General features: G+C 48.9%; 1 protein-coding gene across 1 annotated transcript; it reads left to right on the top strand.

The window, feature by feature from the left end:
- Positions 1-1,124: 1,124 nt before the first annotated feature.
- EFCAB8 (EF-hand calcium binding domain 8) lies at positions 1,125-26,118 on the top strand. The gene is made up of 27 exons (XM_006030525.2): positions 1,125-1,201; positions 1,857-1,911; positions 3,027-3,201; positions 4,692-4,810; positions 5,043-5,146; positions 5,445-5,625; positions 6,484-6,589; positions 6,885-6,969; positions 7,091-7,212; positions 8,461-8,534; positions 9,603-9,733; positions 13,687-13,754; positions 14,682-14,830; positions 15,313-15,450; positions 16,206-16,313; positions 16,499-16,726; positions 17,109-17,179; positions 17,348-17,552; positions 18,612-18,863; positions 19,765-19,911; positions 19,988-20,206; positions 20,852-21,016; positions 22,887-23,055; positions 23,984-24,116; positions 24,957-25,149; positions 25,243-25,338; positions 25,742-26,118. The coding sequence occupies exons 1-27, from the start codon at positions 1,125-1,127 to the stop codon at positions 25,946-25,948; spliced, it is 3,777 nt and encodes a 1,258-aa protein (XP_006030587.2). The 3' UTR covers positions 25,949-26,118.

Here is a 26,118-nt window from a genome sequence, read left to right as displayed (position 1 = left end):
GCAACAGCACACGCTACCTAATGATACTTTAACTTTGGAATTGCCAGGTAGACATTCAGCAATGATTTGATTTCCCTTTCTTGTGTGTGGTTTGTTTTTCTTGCAAGTTGCATGGTACAGTGCAGTAGTTCCCAAACTGGTCTGCAGATGGATTGTGGATGGCACATCCCTGTGTGCCTTTCTAGTGTCTTCTGTTAAAGCTAGATAAAGGTGTAGGGTGACTACATTGTAAAGAAGCAAAATCATGGTACAAAGCCAGTTATTTTTCTCTGCTAGCCACTTGCCAAACCTGGCTAACTTTCACGCAGCAACCCTTTTAAGAGTTTGTGGTTGACTTGATAGGAAATGTAGAAAACAGGAACTGATATTTTGGTTGTGTCGTTCCCCGCCCCCCCACAAGTCTGCAGAGATCTTCAGCAAGCCAGAAAACTGCTGTCCTCTTGCAAAGGCATTTCATGAAGTGGTTGCATCCAAGTCTTCCAAAATCTCTCTGTAGCTACTGTTACACTTATGGAAGGTAGAAGAATAGTTGTTCTGCAGGCTTCAAATATTGTGTGGTTACTTTTTCAAGAATATATCTTGAATAATACGATTTTAGTTCCGTTTGATACTTTTATATCATGAGCAGCAAGTTGGCCTCTCAATAAGCCCTTCTTAGCAAGAACGAGAGCGGAGTAAGTGGTTAAAGACAAAGTCCAGAGGGAGCCGAGTGCTGATCCGTTGCAGAGAACGTGCTCTCCTGGCGTGCTTTGAAAAGAGTTGAGTGGGAGAGACTCTAGGGTCAGAAATCCTTGGGAACAGTTTTCCTGATGTTCCCCTTTCAGGTAGCGGGAGCAGATTTTTCTCTCGGGGATCTGGTGCAGAGCCTCTTGCTGGCTTATTTTTGGGGTGGGGTGGATGCACTGAAGAGGCACTGCCTACTTCCAGTCCTTCGAGGGGAAACAAAGGGGTGGGTTGCTCTGTGGATCCGTGATGCAGAGAACTCCTTCCAGCAGAGGGGACAGGACTCCACCTGGAAGCTCTCTGGATGATGTCACAGCTCTCACAGTGACATCATAGTTGAGCTGGCTTATGGCCTTGCACTGAAAGTCCTCAGTAGATGCACAGCAGGAGCCAGGAGCATCATGGCTGTCCCCAGGATCTTGAGCAGACCCTTGTCTTCAAGGTCTCACAATATTGGCACCTTTCCCTCTCTGGCCTGGTGAGTACTGAGGGCTGGGGCGCCCTGGGAGCAACTTGTTTTGTAATAGCTAGCATCTCTCTCCTCGCTCGGGCTCCCTCCTAAACCACCCTTTCCTAACCCTTCTTTTTAATCATCCAGTTGCTTGCTGGGTACTCGGGGAGTTAATCAGTGTAATGTGCTTAGAAATTCTTATTTTCCTCATATATGAAATGAGAATAGAGACGTTTTTATTGCCTCTCTGGGGCAGAAGGGTTTGTGTATCCACTTCCCATTGCTCTTACTGATTTCAGTAGTTAGGTGTACCTGAATATTTGTTCTTTAATGATCAGCTTCAAAAGGCCCGAGGTGTTTAGTGCTGATCAAGACAGAAGCCTTTCTTTGCTACCAAGGTGTTGCAGCTGTGCAATAAGAAGGGCTGGCATCACAAATACCTCAAGCACCATAGAGAAGGCTACTTCCTTCAAGTACTACAAACCCATCACCTCAGTTTGCACTAATAGGAATAGTGAATAACCATCCCCAGAGTTGAAAGCAAGTCTATCAGTCTGTTTCCTACCTCTGGCGTCTCTTCATCATGCGGGTCTGTCCTATGCGTGGGTGTCTGCATACACAGCGGTCACAGCACTATAGACCTACGGATGGATAGATATTTTTGCATTGTTTGACATTTCAGGGGAGACGAATCTGAAGGTGAAAAAACCCTAAAGCCAGGTCTAGCGAGGCAAAAGGTAAGAAAGAACAAGCGCAGTGTGGATGGGCACGGTGTGATGTGGAAAGAAAATCTGCAGGCCAGCGGTGTGGCAGTGATTCTGCTTCATTTGCAGTATCATATCCCTTGTCCTTTTCCTCCGAGCTTAACGCGCTGACGTTTGGACGGTTGAGTGGTGTCCCTCATACAGTCTGTCACACGTCCTCTCTAGTCATTGCATCCAGACCTGCTCGGGATTTTTCAGCTTTAAATGATTGCAAGACTGCTAGTCACATTTTAAATTTAAAAGAGTGTAAACTGTTATGAGCTCTTAAGGGAAACCAGCCATGCTGTAACAATTGCAGCTTATTACAGTGCTTCCTGGTTTGAGGCACGTATTGGGTCCAAGTGCCTCCCTCGCTGGGGCTCAGCTCCATGCCAGGGCTGCTCAGGTGTGGGCAATCTGGGTGTTTGTGTTCATTTCGCCGAAATTGTGCCCAACCCGGGGGAAGTTCAGGCCCCAGCATGCAGCATAGGGCCCCTGAGGGCTGTGCCGGTTGCATCCAGCTGCCTGTGGCCAAGTCGCTAGGACCAGACAGAGTGCTGCCATGCTTCAGCCATGCCTCGGCTTTGGAGGATGCCCTTGGCATGTTTCTTGCTCTTGGACTTCTGCAGAGCTTGGCAAGGAGCTGGCTACATCAGCTGTACCCCTGCCCGTGTGGACCTCTAAATGAGGATAACGCATGGTGGCTGCACGCCAGGAATGAATCTAATCTGTGCTAGTTGCATGAGTTTAAATCGGCTCTAAAATAATATGAAAATAGAGCAGGTGGTGCACATCTGCACGGTCATCAATAGATCACGGATCAGTCCCACCAAAGTCCATGGGGCTACAATCGTTAGTAAAGATTGCCCGTGTGTGGAAGAGCTTACTGGGCTGGTCCCTTCCATTGCAAGGTCCTTGGGACAGAAACTGTTCCTCTTATCTCTGTTTATAGTGCCTTATAATTAAATACCAGCCTTGTTAGTCGTCTTATAATAACTGATCTGCCCGACTGCCTCTCCCCCCCTCGCTGCAAGACGCACGTTGAAGGGACTGTTTTGAGTGTGATGCAAGCACCGTCCAGGCTGTCCTTGTTCCCAACTGTTTTCCAGGTCAGCATCCTCGCGAGCAAAGCCAGCGGGGCAAGCTCCCTTCACAGACGCATGGGGGAGTTTGCAGAAGTCGTGGACGCGGCCGGCGTACAGCAGGTGGAGGATCTGATCAGTTCTGAGCACTTGCAAAAACTGGCGCGAATGTTTCAGAAGCCGAACAGAGACAAAACCAGAGGTGACGACGAGCCCGTGCCCCAAGCTCTTCCGTTTTTAGAAGGCTGTTACCTCTGCGTATTTACTGTTTGATAACTACAGTATTTGTCTTGAGACACCTAGAGTCTACTCAATAGCATTCAGCATCCTAGTCCCTTCCAGCCCCATCCATTAGTTTGCATCCTGCTTTTTCCACCATGTAGAAAGTCTTGTCCGTGCATGGAGACCCCCTAACTTTTTGGCTTTCTGTAGGGTGAGGCAGAAACAAATTTCTTCTTTCTCTGTTATTAGATGTTGGCTTCTGTGCCCTACTTGTATATCATGGGAAGCCAGGCTCGTTATTTAGGCAGCTAGGAGGAAACAGTCCCCCTGGCTCCAGGTTAGGTTGGAATAGATGATTTAAATGGGACGACACAACGTAGTATAATGATATTCTCTGACTTCTTCTGGCTGAAGATGTCTGAATTCTTTTTAAACGCTGGCTAGCCCTCGCAAATCCCCAGTGTAACAGTCCAGTATTACCAGTCTATTTTTACAAATGGGGGAATACGGCATAGAAGGAATCTGACTAATCCTGGCAGATCAGGAGCAGAGTTTAGGCATACCTTTTATCTCTCTGGACATGTATTCAGACATTAGCCTTCCCTTGTGGTTAGTCTTTTCCTGCCATAGCTCAGTGTGTTTGCTTGTCCTCGCAATGGGCTGATTTTCAGAAATGCCCGTTCACACAGACTGGTGTGATCTCTGGATGTGGTCCTCCAGGTATCACCAAAGAGCTGTTGAGATGCTTTGGAATATGAGCCGACGTAGAAATGCTAAGGGTAGCACACCTGAGATTCGCACAATCTAGGGAAGTTCGTTGTTTGGCCGAGGTGGTGTGCAGGGTTCAAGGGGAGACATGAAAATGCAGCAAGCTGGAAAATTTGATGAAAACTAAAAATGTGCATCTTTTTCCTTCCATGTTACAGCTTGTTCTCCATTCAAGTCTGTCTGCTAATTTCACTTCCCTTTTTAAACACACAACTGTGGCTTGCAGGCAGTCAAACAGAGACTAAGGCACTTTTGTGCACCATCACCCTCACAAATACTGATTCAGGTTGAGGCACACTAGGAAAACCTTAGCAATCCCTACTGAAAAGTGTACTTGAATACCCAAAACTAGATTTTCAAGGAAGCCATACACCTATCATGTGCCTGTATGCATGCTACTGTTAACAATCCCTGCTGACATGCATGCAATTTGGGAAATTACACGCCAGTAACTAATCTGTGTGTATTTGCACACGCTGGTGTCTGCCTTCCTTGCATAGTTGCAGTAAGTAGTGTGAGCAGATTAGACATCCAACTGCATGCCTTCAGTGCATACATAAACTGTAAGAATCTGCCTCCAGTGGTGTGTTTGCATTGCCTTGAATATTAGTGCCATTAAGATGCAGTCTGTTCATGGTCTGTTTCCTCAATAAACACTTGTGTGGAAGACCTAGGGCTGATATACTGTGCTTATTCTCTCAGGGCTGGATATTGAGGAGTTCCGCGAAGCAGTGAAGGAGATAATGGGCAATATTGAAAATGAAGATATCGATGTCATGTTTATGAAGGTTGACAGCAATTGCGATGGCTCCGTGGTCTGGGTAATGCTCCTATCCTGTATAATCAGAGATAATGCTTGGCAGGTAGCAATAGGAAAAATAATTTCCTGATTACTTCCATTTAATTTGGCCCGATCCTGGTGGAGATCAGTGTTTATGTTCATCGTTATTTCCCCATAATTCTTTCTGTATCCATCAGCACCGCAGACCCCGAGATAATTAATTACTCTCTCCCTTTGATACCATGCTAATGATGTTGCTGTCTCTCTTACAGGAGGAGTATCTGAACTACATGCTACTACAATACAGGGGGAAGGTTGACATGCTGGAGGGCAAATCGCATCTGTTATTTCAGACACCTATGAAAGTCATCCCCGCGTAAGATCTCTCTTAGCCCTTCACTCTCCAAGGACGAGAAGTCCACATTCAAGCGCCAGTAACCTTGGGACCTTACCGTGTGCCTCATCTTGCCTTCTGTAGTCTCTGCTTGGCTCAAGAGCACCTGGGTCTTTAGTTCCTCTGCAAAGTGCTGGGCTCCCTTATGAGTCTTAAGTGACTCGCCCTCTGCTCCCAACCTGCCTTCCCCCCTCAGAGCCTCTTACAGACATTCATCACCCCCTTTGCTTTCCTGGCAGTCTGTTCCCTTCCCCTGATCTCATTTCTTTCCCTTGCTCAGGATGGTAGGCCAGGAAATCATCAAGGTGCAGTTTTATCCAAGCCAGGGCTGGGCCAGGGACAAGCAGAAGGCAGCCAAGAGCAGCAGCAGCCGGAGCCCGTCGGGGCGGTTCCTGATGGTCACCAGGGATGGGGTCCTGCTCTACTGGAGCGACGCCTTCAAGCTGCTCCGCACCATCCACGTACGTGCTCGCATCCCTGTTTGGAAGGCAGCCCGGATTCTCCTGTGTGGTCCGTCCAGCACGGTGCCTCTCGCCCTTTCCGTGTGCAGGATCCTCTCCTCTCATTTAACCATGTAGAAACACACAAGGGAGCAGGACTGTGGCCCTGCAGAATTGCCGTAGCTCTTGATGTACCAGAGCTGTATTTGCTCCCAGCTGTCTCCTCTGCTGAGTGCCCTGAGCAGTGAATCCCCAGGTGCAGGCACCGCAGAGCACTCGCGCTGGATCGGGATCGGGGAGTTGCCAGCAGAGAGGCAGGTCTGTGCTGGACTGGAGTCCCCTAGCTCAGCACTCGGGTGGTGTCAGGCCCTCTTCTTTACTGCTGCCACTTCCAAAAACTAATATTGAGGGAGCATAAGAGGAAAAACATTTTCACACAAGGAATATTTTGTACTAATTTCCCCAGGGAGCCTTTTTAAACAGAAGCATCTGGTCTCAGCTCAGATTACTGTCTGCTAAGTCGTCTTCTTTTACTGACTGCGAATGCAAGAGAATGAATCAGGACTGAGCACTACAGGATATGGCCAATTAGCCCCTGGAATCCTATTTTCCTGCTTTCATCCCTATTGCATCTCCGACAGTAAAAAAAAAATCTTTTTTAAGGTACTGGTCTCCAATGCTGTTAGGAGCGGAAAATGCCAGAGGTGCTGTTTGCTTGGGGTGAAATTCAGGTGCCCCTTGCAAGTTCGACCTAAGCTCAGGCTGCTAGGTGTTTTGCCTTATGAGTTGTTAAGAAGCTGTGCTTTGCAAAAAGTATTCAAACACCAAGTTGTCCTGGCTTCCAGGACTTACCGACGTATGTTTTTCTCCTCTCTGCAGCTTGACCAGACCAAGCGGAAGCACACTCACAAGATGTGGGTCATCGACATGGTGTGTCTGCCAAATATCAGCCTGTTGGCAATCGCATCTACTGAACGGACTATCGGTAAACAGTAAATTATTCCCCATTCTGAGGCTCGGGGCCGTATCCAGCACAACTGATGTTAATGGGGATTTGCCATTAACTTCCATGGGCACAGAGCCTTGCTGCATGTGCATTGCATTCATGTTGTCTATAGCACACGCCTGTATATATGAATGAGCAGACAAACACCCGTGATTGTGACAGGTGCCGGATATCCATCTCAGTCTGATAACGAACCCCCATCAAGATGATGGTAATTTCACAGGATTTTTCTCTCTCTCTCTCTCTCTCTTTTCTTTTTTTTAAATATGCACAGAGTTCTTTGATATTAGTGGCATCAAATGTGACAGGGTTTTCTACCTCGCTGAGCTGGAAGGATGTGCGACAGCCCTGGATTACTGGTAGGTTACCTACTTCTCCAGAAGGTAAATTATCTGTCTAAAATAGGTCTTTTTCTTGCAGACCTCTGCACTGCTCTGTTTTGGGGTCTGATATGTTCTCTTGTGTTTCTGCCTGAATCAGGACAGATGGGCACAAAGGAGTGTTTTGTGCTGGTGATGTGAAAGGAAATGTTCTGATCTTCACCTCCCTGAATGTTTTGGCAAATGGACTCTTCAACGTTCGTCCCTATATAATTAAACCAGGTACAGAGACTTGACAGCAGTGCCCGGAGTGTGACATGCTCTTCTGCAGAGGGTAAAAGAGAGAGTTTACCTAAATAGTCCTCCTGAAGGATGAGCAGGAGTGACTTCAGAAGCAGAGGTGTTGATCTGAGATGATGAGCTTTTCCCACTTCCCCCACCCCCCAGGGGTCCTCAGAGTAGATTTAAGGGGTCGGCAGAAGATGACTATGATCAATCAATAGCATGCGAATACCCACACTTACAGTTCATAGGGCTCCGCACCTCCACTTGACATGTTCAAAGGGGTCTGCAAATGAAAGAGAGGTTAAAAACCACTGGTGTAGAATAATTGCGGCCAATACCTTCACCCTGTGAGGGCTGCACTCTCCTCAGACAGTTTCGGTGGATCTATGAAAACTAAACAGTCCTTCCAGCAGGCTCTGCTGTTTGGGAAGGCATCTCGACAGCTGTCGATCCTTTGGATCGCGGTGTACACGTAAGAGATCTAGTCAAATGCCTGATGAATCCGTTTGTGGGTGACGAGACCAATTTGAGAGCGACACAGCTGGTTACAAGTTCCCCAGATCTGTATGCTGTCTGAGTCGGAGTCCAAGTGCTTTCTTCTTTCTCGCTTTGCATCCACCCCTGGATCAAAGCCGCTTCATGTTGAGCTGCATCCGGTGCCAGATGTTGCTTCCAGATGAGGCAGGACTCTGTGCGCTGTTCCCAGTTTTCTGTGTTGATGTTGAACGACTTCGTACCTCTTTTGCGGTACCACCGTAGAGGGCGACCCCGCTATATAATCCAATCTCGCTATATAAAATATTCTTGGGGATACAGTCTCCTCCTGTTCTTCTGACATGGCCGATCCATTGCAACCTTTTCTTCTTGACAGTGGCTGCTAAGTGTGTCAGTCCCGCATGCTCCAGTACCGCTGTGTTTGGTATTCTGTCTTCCCACTTCGTTTTCAGGATCTTCTGCCGGCATCTCGTGCAGAAGCCACTCAGTCTCTTGACGTGCCTAGCATATGTAGTCCACGTTTCTGAACCATAAAGCAGGGATGACAGTGCACAAGTCTCATAGATTCAAATTTTCCCCTTCTCACTTGTCTCACTCTGTGCTAACCATCCCGAGGCACCGATGGGGTTAGGCTGCTTGTTATTGCTTTGAATGCATTTCAGCACTGAATGTGAAAGCTTTCCTTGGAGAACGGTTGCAAGTACTGGGATGGGATGACCCTGTTGCTTTTACTGTGGTCTTTTTCCCCAGGTGTTGCGGCCAGGATTCCCATGCAGCTGCTCCTGAAAGAAAAGGGCTCCCTGTACAGCAGTTTCCGAATGCCTGTGAGTTTTCGTTTTGCTGGTCGCACTGAACCCACCATCATTTTCACTCTTGGCTTTGGAGATGTGTTTGCAGTACACTGTAAAGAGAAGTCCGGCGCCCAGCGCTCTGCTCTGACGGCTCGCTGGAGCACTGAATTTTTTAAAATTTAATTTCAGGGGCCAAATCAGTTCTGAATTATGTCGGGCAAAGCCCAATAGTTTAACTTCCAAATTTCAATCGTTCCAGCGTGTGTGTGTGTGTCTCTACCACTGGGCAAGTATCCTTCCTGCCAGACCCATCCGTCTTGGGCTTTGGATACTCCCCAAATCCATGGCAGGCATCCTACATGCAAGCCTGGAGGCCTTGGGGTTCAGATGCCCCCTAGTCTCACTTGCTCCTAGCCAAAAAGCAGAAGAGCTAGCGATGGGGGAAACATAAATGCAGTTTGCCACAAATTTGTGCAGTCAAGTTTCCCATTTCCTGCCCCCCCTTAGGAAAGCTCCTATGTGGACCTTCTAGGCTGAGAGCATTTAATCTTGAGGGTGGAGTATTTTTCTGTTTGGGATAAACTCTCCTCTCCTCGCTGAGATCCCACTCCCCATAATGAGAAGCCATTAAGGAAAGTTGATTTAAAAAAAAACCAAAAAAACCCTACATATCTCCCTGGCTATCAGAGTCCCTTTGAGCCGAGCAGTCCCGTTCCTCAGATGTGGGTTAGGATGTCATTTGTATGTGACCCTGGCTGCATACATCATCTGGCACTAAGCAGACCCTGGTTTATTCAAAACCTCATTTATCTGAGCACGTGCTGCGGCTCCTCCCTTCCTCTCTGGGTTTCTGCTGCGTTTGCCACCCTAACATATCTGTTTCTGCAGCGTTACCCTTTTTCCCTGATTTGTCATTCTTCTCAGCTTCGCATCTCGCCCGATGCTTTTCACCGGCGCTGCCCTCGCTCCTAGAAACTGTTATATCGGCACATGGGTTCCCTGCCGACCCCCTGAGATTTGCAGCGGAGCGGCACGTGCTTCTGCCTGTGCCCTGGTTTATAGCCCACGGGGTCATTAAGCACAGTCTCTCCTCTCTTCCAGGCTCTCCACGAGGACTGGTGCCACCAGATAAAGTTCATTCCTGAGCTCAATCTCGTCGCCTCCTGTTCAGCAACTGATAAGGGAGCCATGGTGCTTACTGCACTTCCACTAAATAACCAGGGTAAACCCCAGTAAGACAGGTCTCTTTGTCTCCGGTTTGTAAATTATCCGTCACAATGGTAGCCGATTGTGTTATCAGCCTCTTAACATTCCCTTCAGCTCTGGGAAAAACCTATGGGGACCAAACTTTCAGGGTTTGGGAAACATAAATTACAGGGAGAGTGTGTAGGGGGCCTATCATTCTTACACTGTTTGGTAGCCTGCAAATAAATGAAGCTTTTTTTCCCCAGGCTGTCAGAACAGTCTTTACTGGACAGTTCGGGTAGACCCAGGACATCTCTTTCTGGAAAATGGCAGACGTGTGTGTTTGTCTTCTGTATCTTAGAGATGGGTCTGAGCTAAAAGTACCCCAACCTTCCCGAAGTGGGTGGTGGTTGGGTGGGGGGGGGCTGCTTGAGTTGGTTTGGTCCGTCACCGATCTTCTGTGCAGTCCCTGTTTGAGTTCAGGTTTTCCTTTGGGCTTCCAGGTCCAGTTTTCTGGCGGAGTTGGACCTCTCTGTGGTGTCTAGTAAATCATGCATGCTTCCCTAAAAGCTCCCTGTACAGGGGAGGGGAACAACATTTGCTGATGTGCACAATAAGGAAGATGAAGCCCCATCTGGCTTCTTGCTTTCAGTTCCCTGGCCATCTCCAAGAGGGTAGGGACAGGGAAGAGAGGGACTTCTGGGTAGTGTGGGAGCAATTTTGCTCCTTATAGACTAACCAAAGAAGCTAGATGTATATAATCTGAAGTGAGATGCAGCCCATGAAACCTTGTGCTCTACCTGTCTTTCTATATCTACCTACTTACCTTGGTTCGTATATAAGGTGCGACTCTGCCTTGCCTTCTTGACTTTGGGCTAATTCGGTTTCTTTAGGTGCAGTTTGCCAGGGACAGAGAGAGGGCAGTCCTGTTTCTGCTGGAGCTCAGCTTTGCACCGCTGCTTTGAAGCCATGGTGCTGAGGGGCAGCCTGGCCAGAGCTGAGCTGCCCTGGGCAAGCGGGACTCGGGGCAAGGAGGGAGATGCCTGGGGAGGCTCAAAGGTAGTTGGGAAACGGCGCGGAGGCAGAGATGCAGCTTCACTCCAGTCCGTCCGCCAGCTGGGACGGAGCAGGGGCATGTTTCTGAAAGCCTGAGCAAGGAGAAGGCTTGTTTTCCAAGGCTGTCTCGAGCCCATGGTGCGAGCATCCCCGTGCTGCATCCCTACGTGCAATTTCCCTCCTGCTCCTCACGCCTTTCACTCCTTCCTCTGCAGCCCTTGCTCACCTTCTGCTCTCCCGGTCCCTCGTGCTCTCCCTCCTTCTGCTCTTGGTTTTCTCTTCCTTCGCTTCTCTCTTCTTTACTGCTTTCCGCCTCTGGAAATCTTGCTCCCCACCCCTTTGTGTTTCTGAATGGCCCCCTCCCCCTTCTTCACTCTTCCGAGGGTGAGCCCTGGCAGCAGGCCACTGCCTCCTGAAAGCTAATGGGTGGATGCAGCAGAGCGCCCGGTGGCTGCTGTTCAGCTTCCTGGCAACAGACCAAATACATATTTCAGTAACTGGCTTGCTATAAATCTCAGAGACATCTGACAACAGTTTGGATCCACAATTTTATCCTTTCTACAATTTCCCCCGGTCCCTGGTAATCACCGTTTCCTCTCTGTTTTCCCAATATATGTGACACTTTGCTCTCGAGCAAGCTGAATAATGCTGCTGTCTGCAAATTGCAGGTCTCTGCATCTGCAGCTTTGCCTGTCCAAACAATTCCAGAACAACAAAGGATGCGAATGCTAAATAACCACTTCCAGGACTCTGAAGCCCCAGTCGCGGGCTGCCGGCACCTGGGCATTTAAATTTATCTATCGTCGGAGCCAATGGGAAGAATAATGTTGAATTCTCTGTTGATAATTTGTATAATTTAACAGTCTGTTTGGTCCTGGTGTTTTTACTTCAGACATCTGCTCCTTTAGTAGCAGCCCCAGCACAGATGTGTTTAAAGGAAAGGATTTCGGCGACTCCTGTGAATTTAAAGAGAGTGGTCTCCGAAGTGTGGATTGACTCTTAGGAGGGTGGATTGACTCTCACCAGGAGGGGAGTAAAGCACTGGAACGGGTTGCCCAGAGAGGTGGTGAAATCTCCATCCTTGGAGGTGTTTAAGGCCTGACTCAACAAAGCCCTGGCTGGGATGATGGAGTTGGGGCTGGTCCTGCTGGGAGCAGGGATCGGACTAGATGCGACTCCTGAGCTCCTTTTCATCATTTGTTTTCTATGATTGTATGAATTTGAACCAGGCTTGTCCTAGCAGTGGGTTTGTCTGCAGTTCTGACGATCCTTTTAGACCCGTGTTTGTCACTTCTGGATTCAGGGGGCTGCTTGCTGGTCTGTCTGTCCATCTCCAGTCAAAAACAGCTTGGATTAAGGTTTCAACGGCCGAATTAGAGGATGTTGCTGGCTCCGAGTAAAGCTGTGCTAGTGCATGTCCAGCAGATGGTACTGTCGGGCTTTATTTTACCTGTTCGCTCACCAGCGGGAGATGCACGAGCAGAGCTGGCTCAAAGTTACTTGTCAGGTGCTGCCTGGGTCAGATCTGCGGTTTGTTCTGTTTTTCCATTTGGATGAAAGTTTAGTATGAATCAACTTCAGCCTGTGGGTGACTTTAAACTATCGCGTGCTCTCTGACTGCCCAGTTTGGTCTTCCAGCCAGGTTACTTGTTCCATAAAAAGGCAGTAGCTGTGTTAGTCCAGTAGAAAGCAGGGTAAATTTGCACCTTATGAGGTGCAAATCTGCCCTACCTTTTACTTATTTAATAAGCCACTTGCTGGAGGTGGTCTAATGTTTATACGTGACAGTCCAGCTCCCTTTCCAGACGACGACACGTGGACCTTTCGATGCACTGGTGGGGGTCACTGAACTGAGTGCTGGCAGGGGCTGACGTGCTAAGCCCTGGGCCCAGGCAGCACCTGAGGGTGCACAAAGGACTCGTAAAATAACAGGTTGTTGTCCGGATCCTGGCTTCATTTCCCATTCAGGAATTGCCCCTTTGGACAGCGATGGCTCTGTGAGGTCTGGTGCCTCCCTGCAGGTGTTGTTGCTTGGCCTGACAGGCCGTTCCTCTGTTACGGCCGTCTGTTCTCGGGCTATAAACCATCTGTAGCCAGCCCTTGTCCTGGCTGTTGTTGCAGCTCAGCGAGTGTGCGAAGAGGAAGTTGCCTTTCCTCGGTATCAGCAGGCAGCTCCCTTCAGGGCACGTGCGCAGCGATGCTGTCTCTTCAGTCCTTTTCTTGCTTTCCATCTCTTCGTCCCAATAGGGTTGTGACCCCATCCCCTCTGTCCCGTGCGTCCCCTCTCTTCTCCTGCAGCAGCATCGTCTTTCCCTCGTGTTTGCTCGACTCAAGGGATGGGACGCGGGTGGTGCAGTGCTGCGTTCTGGTTACAGGTTAGTCCGATTGCCTAGTGAAGACCAGGGGCACGAAACAAAACCTGTGCACCAGCCTCCGGAAGGGGAGGCTCAACGCTGCCTTGGCCATTACAGTGCGAGAGTCCTGACAGTCGGACTCCCTTTCTGGCCCTATTCGTGAATGGGCTTGGGGTGGGGAGGACAATAACATGGAGATCCAAGAAGACTCTGGTCCCCTTCTCATCCTTCACTGTTTTTCCCGCAAGATGGCTTTGAGCTGCCCTCTTTGCACGGGAACTTTTTTGAAGTCTGGGTGTGCTGATATCGGAGGTTTCAGTCTGAGCCCAGGGTTGGGATTAGCTATTGAGTCTGGCTAATTTTATCAGTCTCTCTGCTCTTTTTCTCACTTTCCTTCTTTTTCCAACCTGTTCTCTGTTTGTCAGCACTGCTCTGCCTCTGTCTCCCCTGCTCAATTAGTAGGCAGTGTCCTATAAGCATAAAAGACATGCCCTCCATAGACTTACCGCCACATTTGCAACACGTTTTTAAAAGGACCATCTAAAGCTCTTCCACGAGAGTGCCTCTTTTCTGTTCTCTCTGCTTTGTAGATCATCCGCCATCGCTTTAAAGAAAGGCATTCTCTGCTTCGACTATTCCCCCAGGATGAATGTCCTCGGTAAGTTCATCGTGGCTCCTCTTTCACCCCGCAGCTGATGTCATGCTCACCTCTAATTGCTGTGTTAGACCCCTTTTAAAAAGGACAAGGTCCAGAAACATGTTTGACTATAGGGAGCCATGTTTTAAGCAACCATTGAAGAAAACAACAGAAACTAGTTACTTTAATAGCTGTGCCCTCGTAGTTGGAGAGCTGAACCATTTCCATTGTGAGTCAACGCAACGCCATTGTAGAGACTGGTGCATTAAGGAGACATATAGGTCTTGTGCCATTAAGACTGGCACAAGACTTATATGCCATTTAAGTCCTATGGTCATCCTCAAAATAGGGCTTCAGTGGAGCATAGGCAACAAGGATTTGCTGCTTCCTTCTGCTGTTTGTCATTGCTATCTCAATTGTCACTGAAGATACCAACAAAGCAGCATGTTCGTGCCATTTCCCTATATCATCATCCCCAGGGAAATATTAGGCAGCTGGCAGTCTAACCTCCGTACTTGTATTTGCAGCGTAGATGAAGCAAAGGTGCATGACGTTTATTTCTCAGACTCTGTTTGCATCTCTGAGGCAGTTTTAGAATAATTGTTTCAGGTCAGAGATGCAGAATATTGCACTGGCAGACATGCCTTGTCCTGTTGCAGAATTGCACTGAAATGAGCCTCAAATAACTGACCCATAAAGATTGGAGCCGAACATACAAAGTTTGCAACCCACCTACCCTGATCCTGATTTTGTGCTTTTGCACCGGACCTGCTATTACCAACATGGTTGCAAGTGGCAGCTACTTTGAACTGGAGCAGGGAGCAGGGTCAGCTCAGGGCCCCGTGCACGTTTTGATGTATAGTTCCAGCTTTTCCTTCCTGGGACGGTGGAGAAGGGAGATGCCCCATTACCTTTCTGTGCGACTAACGTGTGCTTTCTTCGGTCTAGTGACTGGGGGACTGGATCCGCTGATCCGAATCTGGAACCCCTACGTGACCAACAGCCCCATAACCGTGATGAAAGGCCACGTTACTGCAGTGACTCACGTGATAGTGAGTGGGTACAGAAACACTATCCTCAGCATCTCGAAAGATAAGGTATGAATGGCTTGTTGCATCTACAGCCCTGTCTCGCTTTGCTTGGGGACTGGGAGAACTTCGCTGTCGAAGTACCAGCTCTACATAATAAATGATGGCTATGCGAGTCCAGGGCATGTAGGGACTGCCGTGTCTGAGTGACGAGCTGGATTTGGATGAGGTTCATGGAGCTGCTACTTTCATTTAAAGCTAGTGCAGCTTCATTCTTTAATTCTGACTTCCCTGGAATCTGCAGCCAAACCAGTTACCCAGGGGAGAGCTGTCTCTATCTGATAGGTCCTTTACCTCCATCCTTTGAGTACTGCAGCGAACAAAACTCAGTTAGAAATATGTGGTGACTACAGATGTGTTTGGGAGATTGGCTGGAGCACCTGGAAAGGATTTATTACCTTTGGTTTGAGCAGATAATCAGCACAAGCCATCGCATGCTTTACAAATGTCTCCATCCCTCTGACTTCTGGCTTCTGCCTTGCGTTCTCCAGAATATCCGTATTTGGGACCTGCTGGATCACTTCTGTCTGCAGTCCATTCCTAGCAGTAGTATCTCATTAGGGAACTGTTCTATCATTGGTGTCTATTACAATGAGTTAAACAACGTCCTCATCTGCACCACCACCTCCGTGAGTTGTTTGTATAATGTACAGTGTTGCTTTTCCTCTCATGAAAGGGGAGAATGTTTTGGGGAGGATGATTTTCTCCTGTTAACACATCACCCACTAGTAATTGGTGAGTCCTTTGCAGACATAAGACTGAACAGCACCCTTGGGTCATCTACACTAGTCCCCTGGGATTGCAGTTCTGCATGCTTCCTATGAGGGGCTTCGTACCTACTGAAGCAAGGGTAGATGGGGTGCATGCATTTGGATGTTTTTAAGGTCCTGCCTTCACTGTGCTTTAACTAAACTGGAGATAATGGCAGTGGTGTTAATGCCTATTGGATTTTGGTTCAGGAGGAGTTTCTGATCCCAGACTCAATCTGCATGGGTTAAAAGTATTTAAACAGCTGTGTTCAGAAGCCCAGATCAAGTCATTTGAGCACTCGGCCAAGTTATGAATGACTGGGGGCAGCTGTCTGAAGGTACACGCTGACAACTTCCACCGCTTGTGGGTTGTTTTTTGGAGGACCCTGCATAAGCATTAGCCAATACCGGGCAGCTGTTGCTGCGGCCTCAGTTCTAGCTGTGCCAGCTCTCAAAGGCAGGACATTTAGATGCATCATAGAGAAAAGAAGTGAGAATTAGGGCTACAAGGGACCTCCAGAGGTCATCTAGTCCAACCCCCTGCCTGATGCCTGCAGAAAGGCTGGTCGTTTCAGAAAGCCGCAACTCGCAGAGTGTGTATTTGCAGCATGTGGCTTTTACCTGTTTCCATCCAGATTGGCATCCTCTATGCTGCTGCAGAATTAATGGAGGGCAGTGGTTCAGAAATCACATCCCATGACCAGCCTCTGTGTGCAGCATTGTATAACAAGAACTTCCAGCAGGTAAGCGCGAGGAGAAAACCTGTGCAACGCACTGGCTTGATCCCTCTGGTCACTAATAGACAGCAATGATAACATTTCTGCATCTGTAATGCACCGATCTCTTTGCTTCGCACTTCTTGTGGCATAGAAATGCCCAGGAGCTTGATCGAAAGGCGGCGTGCCCTTCTTCCTGGTGTTCTGTTCAGGTGGTCAGCAGTTGCTACGGTGGCGTGGTCAGAGTCTGGGATATCATGACCGGGCAGAAGATGATGCAGTTTAAGGCCTCGGAGGGGAAGCAGACAGAAGTCACGGCCATGGCTTTTGACGGTGCAGAGAGACGTCTCATCACGGGCTTGAAAGATGGAACGATCAAGTTCTGGAACTTCAATAACGGGGACTGTCTCCTCGAGCTGCCTTGCTTGGATAAAACTGAGGTCAGCAACTCGTGAGAGGGAGGAGAGGTGCTTTATTAGCCCTTGTCACGTCTGTTTCTGCTGTGCCCCAGCCTCCGAGGGAAGCACTGTTTCATTAAGCTCTGACTCAGCCTGCCAGGAAGCAGGGGTGATCACATAATGGTGTTCCTTGTGCGAGGCTGAGGAAGAGGGAGGAGACGCTTCCAAACTGAGTTACCAGTAAGCTGCTTTTCTTTTGGGAAGGCAGGCACTGCCGGTGTGAACGCCCGCCTTTTGGCGTGTCATTTGGGTGACCTTGACACAGGGTGGGCAGTTAAAATGTGCACAAATCTGGGGCTTGCATGTGTGGGCCAATGTCTAAGTGCTGCTGTGCTGTAATACTGTTTCTGTGTCTGTCTCATAGATCAGTGGGATTCTGTACATCAACCAGAAGATATATGTATCTGGGTGGAGTAAAAGAGTTGCGTGGTATCTGTAAGTAAGAAGTGGGAGTGGGTTATACCCTCCAGTGTAAAAGTCTATATCCTCCATTCCCACTGGGGGCTTGGTAACTCTAAATCTGAGTACAGTATACTTTCTACAGACAATGTCTGAATGAGGATTATAGTCTTAGGGATGATACGGTTTAATCTTTCTTACTAGAGATGGCAAAGCAGGTGAAGTATTTGAACACAAACACTGGAAATGCTACCACTCGGAAGATATATTTTCCATGGACATGCATAACAACAAGCTCTTGGTTACTGCATCGTGTGATGGAGATGTCGTGATCTGGAACATAGACTCAGGGCGGGCGTTCTGCAGGTTTAATGCATCCCAGAGTCCTTTGACCCTGATGCCAAACAGAGTAAGTTTAAGGACGGCTGGCTAACTCCGGTCCCTTTGCAATACGGTGCTGCCATGTGTCCAATTCAGATTCCAATTATTAGTGAGGGAGGGCAGATGTGAACCAGGGGATATCAGCTCAATGAGTCAGAGCTGCATCGCTGGTTTAGGGAATATATTAGAAAAATAACAACTTTTTCTGTTTGTTGGTCATCAAAGTTAAGAACTAAAGATACCTGGAACCAGGCCCTGGGTTTGCTGCTGTCTTGACAGTCTTCAGTCCTGGCTTATCTTGTCTCTGCTCTTATTGTTTTCATCCTTTCCTGGGGTAGGACACATGAGTCTTGTGGATTTTGCAGTGGTTTTGTGGTTCCTGGATAGATGTAGCCCAGGTGAAGAGTGCCTGGGCACTCTAATGTGAACGCTAATAGTTCTCCAGCTATTCTAAAGCAGGTATTTTAAAGTACAAGAGTCTGTGTTTCCAATAGATAACGTGGTGGTTTTCTAGTTGGAGGAAGCGCAGAGGAAGTTTTGTCTCTTGTCTCATGCATGTGAGAACAGCTGTGCTCTGGTGTGAGGCACAGCTGTTCATGGGTCACTGGAGCAAATCTGGAGTGAAACTGGGGGGCCTTGAGTCACTGCTCTGATCTCGCATGCCAATGCCCAGAATCCTCCAGATCTCGCACCTGAACCGTGGGATCCCAGTATAGGTTCGTGGCATGCTTTGCAAATGCATCGTGTTCTTCTCCTGATGCTCTGCAGACAGGTTTGGGGTTGGAGCCCTTGCTGAATTTATATAGAAGGTGGTAGTTGATTATGTGATAACAGTCCAGGCCTTTTTACACTGAAGTTGTCACAAGTTCTGCCATTGGCAGCCATGTCTCAAGGTAAGCTGAATGATTTCAGCACAGGAGCCACCAGGAGGGAAAGCTGCTTGAATTTACAACACTGCTTACTGCTCTGGTAGTGCGGCCCAGCAGGTAGCATAGTGGCGGAAGGATACAGCGATGGAAAGGAAGGAAGATGGGGAAATCTTTAAGGAGTTTTCACTCTGTAATATGACTTTGTTCTCGTGGTTCAGGTGTTTATGGAGGATGACAATCCCAGGAAAGGAAGTGCCCCAAAGAACATGTCATTGCTTTTGAAATTCAGCACTCGAGCTGAGGCTAGGAAAAAGTGCTGGGTGGATGCGAGTCCTAGGTTACCAACCAGGCCCGTAAGTGCTAAGAATATTTCTTCTTCCTCGTCTGGCTACTGGAAAGCCCCTGCTTCTGCTCCACCTGGCATGAGACAGCCCAGAGGGAAGGAACGAGAGGAAGCCAAGAGACAGCAGGTATGGTTCTTGTGACTTGTGATTTTGGCAAAAACAGGAACACTTGGGCCCTTGCTCTGAGCTGGTGGAGGGGAAAAGCATTTCACGTAAGCTGTGATGTTTCCTCTCTTCAGCTGCCTCTGCCTCTTGCCTGTCTTGGTAAAGAAGCCTCAGGATCTGTCCTTGGAAGAGAGCTTCTTATAGTTTAGTTAATGCTGGCAGATATCTCTCCTCTCAAAAAAAACATGGCTATTTTCTACCACCCCATGCAGTCTGCTGCTCCAAAGAGCAGGGCCTGTTTAGCCTTCAGCATGAGGCTTGGGGCAGCTGGCGGCTGCAAACACGAGACGTCATAGGAAATGAGGAGGTCACATCTAGCGCAGCCCCCTGCACCAAGTAGGACCAGCCCCAACTACATCCCAGCCAGGGCTTTGTCTAGCTGAGGCTTAAACAACCTCCAAGGATGGAGATGCCACCACCTCTCTGGGTAACCCCTTCCAGTGCTCCACCACCCTCCTAGTGAGAGAGTTTTTCCTAATATCTAACTTCAATGTCCCTTGCTGCAGCTTGAGCCCACTGCTCCTTGTTCTGCCATCTGCCCCCACTGAGACCAGCCCAGCTCCATCCTCTGTGCAACCCCGCGCAGGGAGGTGAAGGCTGCTATTCAATCCCCATCAGTCTTCTCTTCTGCAGACTCAATCAGCCCAGTTCCTTCAGCCTTTCCTCACATGTCCTGCCCCCCAGCCCCACAACCATTTTCATTGCCCTCCACTGGACTCTCTCCAACTTGCTCACATCCATTCTGTAGTGGGGGGCCCACAACTGGACACAGGACTCCAGATGTGGCCTCACCAGTGCTGAATAGAGGGGAAGAATCACTTTTATAGAATAAAGGGGAATAATGTCACTTTTGTCTTTGCAGGTGGCCCTGTCTGCAGGAGCAGGTGAGGGTGCTGAGGTGGGCAGGAAGCCTTCCAGAGAGCCAAGAGCTGCTGGAGCTGGCAAACAAAGGAAGAATAAGTTGAATTGCTGGACGGAGCTGAAGGGCTCCTCAGCTGCTGTGCAAAAGGTCAGAGGCATTCCCCTTGCTCAGTCCGGGACAGAGTGGCTGGGGGCACCCAGCGATCCTGCCTTCTCTTTTGTAGGTGCTTTTCCTGCAGACCCGGGAGCGAAACCCCGACACGGCCATTCTGCTTACTAGCTCCGCGGATGGCTACGTCTATGCTTGGTCGGTGGGTGGGAAGGGGGGTCTGCTGGGCAAGTTCCGGCCGGCGCTCAGGGATGAGAGCGCTGTCGTCAACGCCATGGCCACAGACTCGAACGACTGGATCCTGTTGACTGGCGATTCCCTCGGCTACATTAAAGTGAGTGCTGCTTGATGTCTGGGAGAAGCTCCCTGGGTAGGTCTGTGCATGTTGTTTAGGCATCGCTGACCCAGCTCTAAACGAATGAACTCGGGCACATGGAGCAGCTTGGCTATGGCAGCACGGAGCTCTGCATGGGCTGGCGTGTCCTGCTGAGACGACTGAAGCCCCCTTCCCCAGAAGCAGAGTGAATTGGCTCACGCGGAGCTCCAGGTTGCTGCTGCCAGGTTGCTTCTGGTGGACTTGGCTGAGCACTGGTATCCCTGCCCTGCCGGGCGGTCTGCTGCACAGACATACCCGCTAGGGAGCCTGGTTCAGAAATGAGACGTGAAATCCCCGGGCATGTGACTTGCGTGCGCTTCCAAGTGCATCAACCAGCCTCTTCCATTCAAAAGGCTGTGGAAGTAATCAGCTGTGTGGGGAAACAGGAGGTCTGAATTTCAAACCAGTACATTTCAAACCACAGCTGCAGAGGAATGGGGAATATCTTTGATCTCCTGGCAGTTACATGCCATGTCTTTTCTGAGTGTGAATGGGAACAGATGCCTGGTTGCTTCCACACTGTCCTGATAGCAGCATGCAACAGGGTAAGCTGTTTTCAATGGAAATCAGGAAGTTACTAACACAGTCACTCTCTCTTTCTAGATCTGGGACATCGAGCATTACTGCAAACCAAAAGTGGTAAAGAGAGTCTCCGAAGTGGGAAAGACGGAAGCATCTCCTAAAGCGAAGAATGAGTTTCGAGTCTTAATCCCACGGTACTGCAGAGCTCCTGCCACACACCGTCCACCATTGATGCAAACTACAGAGGTAGTAGCATGGCTGCTCTGGGAAGCAGCTTACATAATGAATGAATGTCATTTATATGCCAACCTTCCCATCCCAAGCCTTAGGGCTCACAGTCAGAGAAACAGAACAACTTTAAAAGGGCAACTAGCACAAATCAAACAGGATAACGAAGTGGAGAGTCACTAAACAATGTCTCAGCTTAGCTCTGGTTCTTCCCAGTAGGAAGGACTTGCACCATTTCTGAAAGATGTCCAGGTTCGTGCTCTGGCTGGCCTGAAGAGAGAGGAGTTTCTGAGCTGAGACGGCCCTCCTCCACGCTTTGCCAGGCAGACCTGGTGTAATGATAGTACTCGGCGAAGGCTGCCCTCAGCTGACATTAGGAATGTAATGGGGAAAAGGTGGTCCCTTAGCTATATCATGCCCTGGCTGTTCAGGCTTTATACATCAAAACCAGCACCTTGAATTGTGCCCAGAAAGCTGCCAGAAGCCATTGCAGACATTGGAGGACTGGAGTGATGTGCTCCTGATGACCAGGGTTCCTGGCTTGCTCTGATTTGGGGTTTCTTTTTTTTTTTTTTTAACCAAAAACTGGGGATTTTTTTAAATCCGAGAAAACCAGGATCCCTGCTGATGACCCAACCCCGTTAGCAGGCGGGCAACAGTGTTCTGCACCAGCTGCAGCCTCCGGATGGTTTTCAAGGGCAGCCTCGTATAGAGCACGTTGCAATAGTCAAGCTTTGAGGTTATGGAGACCTGGATAATGGTGGCCAGATCAGTCTGAAAGAAAGGGTCGCTGCCTTTTCACTAGGTGGAGTCGGTGAAACGGGCAATGCACAGCTTAACCTTCTTCTCCAAAGCTTTTCATTGCATTCAGTGGGTCTCTACAATGTCCCTTCAATATTTTCATGTAGAGTATCCCTGCATGCCTCAGTGAGAAGTGAGGCGTATGAGCTTGGGCAGAGCACCATGCGAACACATGCACGCTGTTTCTAATAGTCGAGCTAGCATGGGTAATGCGTACATGGCACTGCATTTGATATATCTATGTACCTTTCCAGTTTTGCTGTGGTAAATCCTTGCATATCTATCCACATGTGGGTGTTGCTGGGGCTTTCTAAAGTACCTGTATGATTTAGGAGCATAAGTCTTGTGCACCTGTGCTTCTACATCAGTTAACCGCTTTGGAAATGGTGCCGGAAAACAAGTGCATTTTTAGAAGCTTATTGGAAATGTGTGAACATATCTTGAAATACTTGGATGGCTTAGCTAAGCTATCTGTCAGGACCGGTTCAGCTACTTCTAAGTAGGTATCTATGGATCTGCTGAGATATTGAATAATTTTATATGCAATGTCGGGGTTATTTCTCTTTCTGGACACTGCCCACACTTATAAGCAGGACAAGTTCTTCAGCCTTTCCTAGCTCAGAAAGAGAAAGTCACAGCAAGCTGAAGAGACCAAGCTAAAATGTTTATCTTTTCTAAAATAAAGAAACGGAGTCAAATAGGATCTTAACTTTGGCTTCATAAACTCCCCACTGTTGTAGTAAGTGGAATCCATTTGGAGAGTCCCAGTGCAACTGGTAGACAAAAGCAAGACTATTGCCAATTCAGCTGTACTGCCATCAAGATAGTTATGTGCTAGAGTCAAGGACATCCCAGGAACTGTCAAGATCTACTAGATTCCCGCTGTTACGATTGCAGCCAACAAACCTGTAGGCATGAAAGCCCCAGTTCTTGGTAGTTTTATGTTCTCACAGTATTTAAATGCCCTGGTGATTAGGTGCCATAGAAATAGGAAGTTTCATGTCACATAAAGTTATTCTAAATTAAGCTGCTGACTTGTCTCAGGAGGAGCATCTTTGCAAACAAAGGTCACTTCATTGCTCTGCAGGTCCTGGACGGCTGGATTACTTCCCTGGTCGCTCCAGACCTTCTGAGCTCTTGGAGAGGTCACTTGAAGAACATATCCCACATTGTGTATGTGGAAAGGCTCCGGCTGATTGTGACTGCCAGCGATGACTGCAACATCAAGCTCTGGCTGCTGTCAGGCAGACACATCGGTATAATAATTTGTTTGGAACTGCAAGCCGGCAATGTCAGCTGGCCTTTGTTTAGAGAATGGCCTTGGTTCTGTGACCAGAATAGTTTAATTCTAGTAAAACATGTCCCTTTTACTGTTGCAGCTGTAACAGGCTTCCTAATTTAATTGCCGTTCCTCCACACTGGCAGATCTGTATTTGCACTGAGGAGGGGCACCTGACTCTCGGTTCAGCGTTATGTTGAACTGCAGTTGAACCCATGAAAAAGACTTTGTCCTTAGAAGTAGTTTAAGTCCTGGATTCGGGCTCCTGAAATCAGGTGGCTGAAGACTCCTCTGATGGTGGCCGCAGGGTCTGCGCTACCCCCAGTGCAGAGGGCTACGCCTGAAGGTGGGCAGCGGGGCAGGGATGTTGGGTTATGTTAGCACATGGAGGCCTTAGCTGAGATTGGGCTCCCGTTGTGCTAGGCAAGTTACATATGCGTAGTCAGATGATCACTGCCCTGAAGAGCTTGCAAAGATAGATGCACCGCAGGGGCTGGCCCATGCGCCGCTCCACCCATTATCTGTGGCTGGCACCGGAGGTCTCTTTGTGGGTACGGTGGGCTCGGCACTGTCGCTTCCTGAGCATCCTCGCCTCCTGTTGATGCCAAGGGAGGCCGAGCGTGCTCCCCCCTTCACAGACGGGCTGTCAGTGCAAGTGCCTGCGGTCCTACCCCTCTCACCACTGTGAAACCACATGTGTGTGCAATGTAGTGACACGTGTCATGTCAAGTAGGTGACCACAGGTTTGTTATAAATGGGTTCACATGTAAAACCAGCCTCGTTGCAGGGCTGGGGAGTCCCCAGCAATGCCTGTGATTTGCAAGGGGCAGCCAGGCAGTTACTAATGGCCTATCCATTCAGCCGCCGCTCCTGAGCTTTCTCTTCTCGTCTGGCTTCGATGGCAGGGACCTTCGGGCAGTCGGTATGGGATGTCAGGCTGCAGCACCTGAACGCAGCTAAGGTGCCCGGGGACATCCGCAGAGTTGGTTCTGTTCAGACCCTGAAAGTGCTCAACGAAGGCGCTTCTCCTCTTTGGAAGTGAGTGTAACAGGAGCCTGTCTTTGAATGGTCACATTTAAGTAAAACTTCTCTAGCGCTAATCTCTGCAAAGGGATTAACCTCTCCCTGGGTCACTTCAGCTTTCAATACACTGGGGCACTTCTCTGTATTTGAACTGGAAGCTCTGAAGTTAAAGGAGAAGGACTGCTAAAAGAGCTCATTAACTAAGTCATTAGAGAGTGTATGCCCTGCAGCTGCCCTGATCTGCTGGAAGTGTCTGTTCAGTCTCTCTCTGCCAATCCTGAGTGGCGTGACTGGGGCTGTGCTTTGTACTTTATGGGGCCTGCAATGTTTAATCTGGATGTAAATTTCCCTGGTTTTACCCATTCTGCTCAAATGACACATAAGCAATCTCAGTTAAATTATATGCAGTCCCTGCTTTTTCAGAGCTGCCCTGATCGCATGTGTCCTGTGTCCATTCGGATGGTAGCTCTCATAGGCTTGGCTCTGTCTTCGCATGCATTCAAGGGACTCCTCTTCAAATCACGGAGTGGGTGATGCAGAGCTTGGCCTCTTGCAAGATGTTTAGCTCTTCTGCTTTTAAACCCACCATTAACTTGGGGTTTTGGGTGGGGGCTGAGGAAATGCTGCGTAAGGGGTAGGAGTAAGACCCGAGAAGGGAAGAATGGTGAGTCCGGATTATTTTTCAGGCAGTCCATGGTCTGTCTTATTTATTTGTGCAGCCCTAATACTGCATCTGTTTTAAATGAATCCTAGCTCGGTGAGTAGGGCGTGCTTCCCTTCTGGCTGGCTGCTCCCTAGAGGAGCGGTAGTTTTGCAGCGAAGGTGCAGTCCTCCTCTTATGTCTTTGTGCACCAGACGTACCCAGAGCCTCATGCAGTCGACAGGCCACCTGAAGAAGCAGCAGTCTGCGCTAATGCAGTATTTGCATGAAAAAGCAGGCCTCAGCTTAGGCTTGCAGAAGACGGGTGGAGAAACATCCCTGAAAGAGAAGCGAATCATTGACCAAGTCGAGGCCACTTGGCAAAAGTGGGAGAAGACGGAGAAACTGGTGAGGAGCAGTGTGGAGGGGGCTGGGGGGAGCGTCCTGCCTGGGGGAACCATGTTACTAGTAAAAACCTCTTTTTGAATGTAATGACGACAGAAGAGCGAGATCCTGGGATGTTCCTACAAACAGAAAGCACGGCGGCATTTGCCTGAATTCCTCCCCAGCGTAAAGACATACATCAGCAGAGATCAGGTAAGCCACTTTCTTCCTGCTGGGGCCCTTGCACTGCTCGGTGCTCAGAGTAAGATGCTCAGTCTTTACCAATGGCAAGACGGTTTCAGATGCGGGAGCGGTAGAGGAGAAGGCTTTGCCACCATATGGTGAGGGGATGGGACGGCGAAGAGGCATGCACCAGGGGTGTGAAAGGAGCTGCAGGCTGGGCCCAGCCAGGAGCAGAGGTTGAAGGCAAGGTGGGCAGCTCCTGCACCTTAAAGCTGATGGGAGTCTCAGGGTGCACGGTCAAAGATAAGGGGTGGAACGATCCCTCTTAGCTGCTGCTTTTCTTTCTTCCGTGAGTGCTATAAGCCAACAGCAAGACATACAAAAGATCCCTTTTCCTAGTGTTTCCCAATGAGCCTTATTTTGTTCGATCCAGGCAAGAGTCTACCACTGTATGCAATATGCCGACCTGCAAAATGTCACTCCGCCGCCAGTCCCTGAGCTGCTGGTTGAGATGCAGCAACTTCAGGCAAGCTTTTGCAACAGACCAAGGTCGGCGAGGAAACAATCTACTCCCAATGCCCGAAGGCAGAGTGTGAAGGCCCCGCTCCAGCATTATTTATCTTCCTACAAAAAAGACTGAACTTTGCAGCCAGCAGCTGATCTGGTCCTTTGCAATATGGATTCATACCTCAGCAGAGAGGAAAAGTAGAGGATAAGTAATAAACTAGTCCTTGGCTAAGAACACACAGCTAATTGAAGTCCATACACTATGCATGCCTTATTCCTGGCTTGCGATAGTTGCAGATAATC

The sequence above is a fragment of the Alligator sinensis genome, unplaced genomic scaffold (assembly GCF_000455745.1).
Source record: "Alligator sinensis unplaced genomic scaffold, ASM45574v1 scaffold1032_1, whole genome shotgun sequence".
In the NCBI taxonomy this organism is placed as follows: Eukaryota; Metazoa; Chordata; order Crocodylia; family Alligatoridae; genus Alligator; species Alligator sinensis.
Note: the sequence above shows the minus strand (reverse complement) of the source record. Positions and strands in the feature narration are given on the sequence as shown.

Coding starts and splice junctions, on each gene's coding strand:
- EFCAB8 (XM_006030525.2), top strand. CDS start 1,125: ATGGCTGTCCCCAGGATCTTGAGCAGACCCTTGTCTTCAAGGTCTCAC. Junction 18,864..19,764: donor AGGAAGCCAAGAGACAGCAG/GTATGGTTCTTG, acceptor TTGTCTTTGCAG/GTGGCCCTGTCTGCAGGAGC. Junction 21,017..22,886: donor CATTGATGCAAACTACAGAG/GTAGTAGCATGG, acceptor ATTGCTCTGCAG/GTCCTGGACGGCTGGATTAC.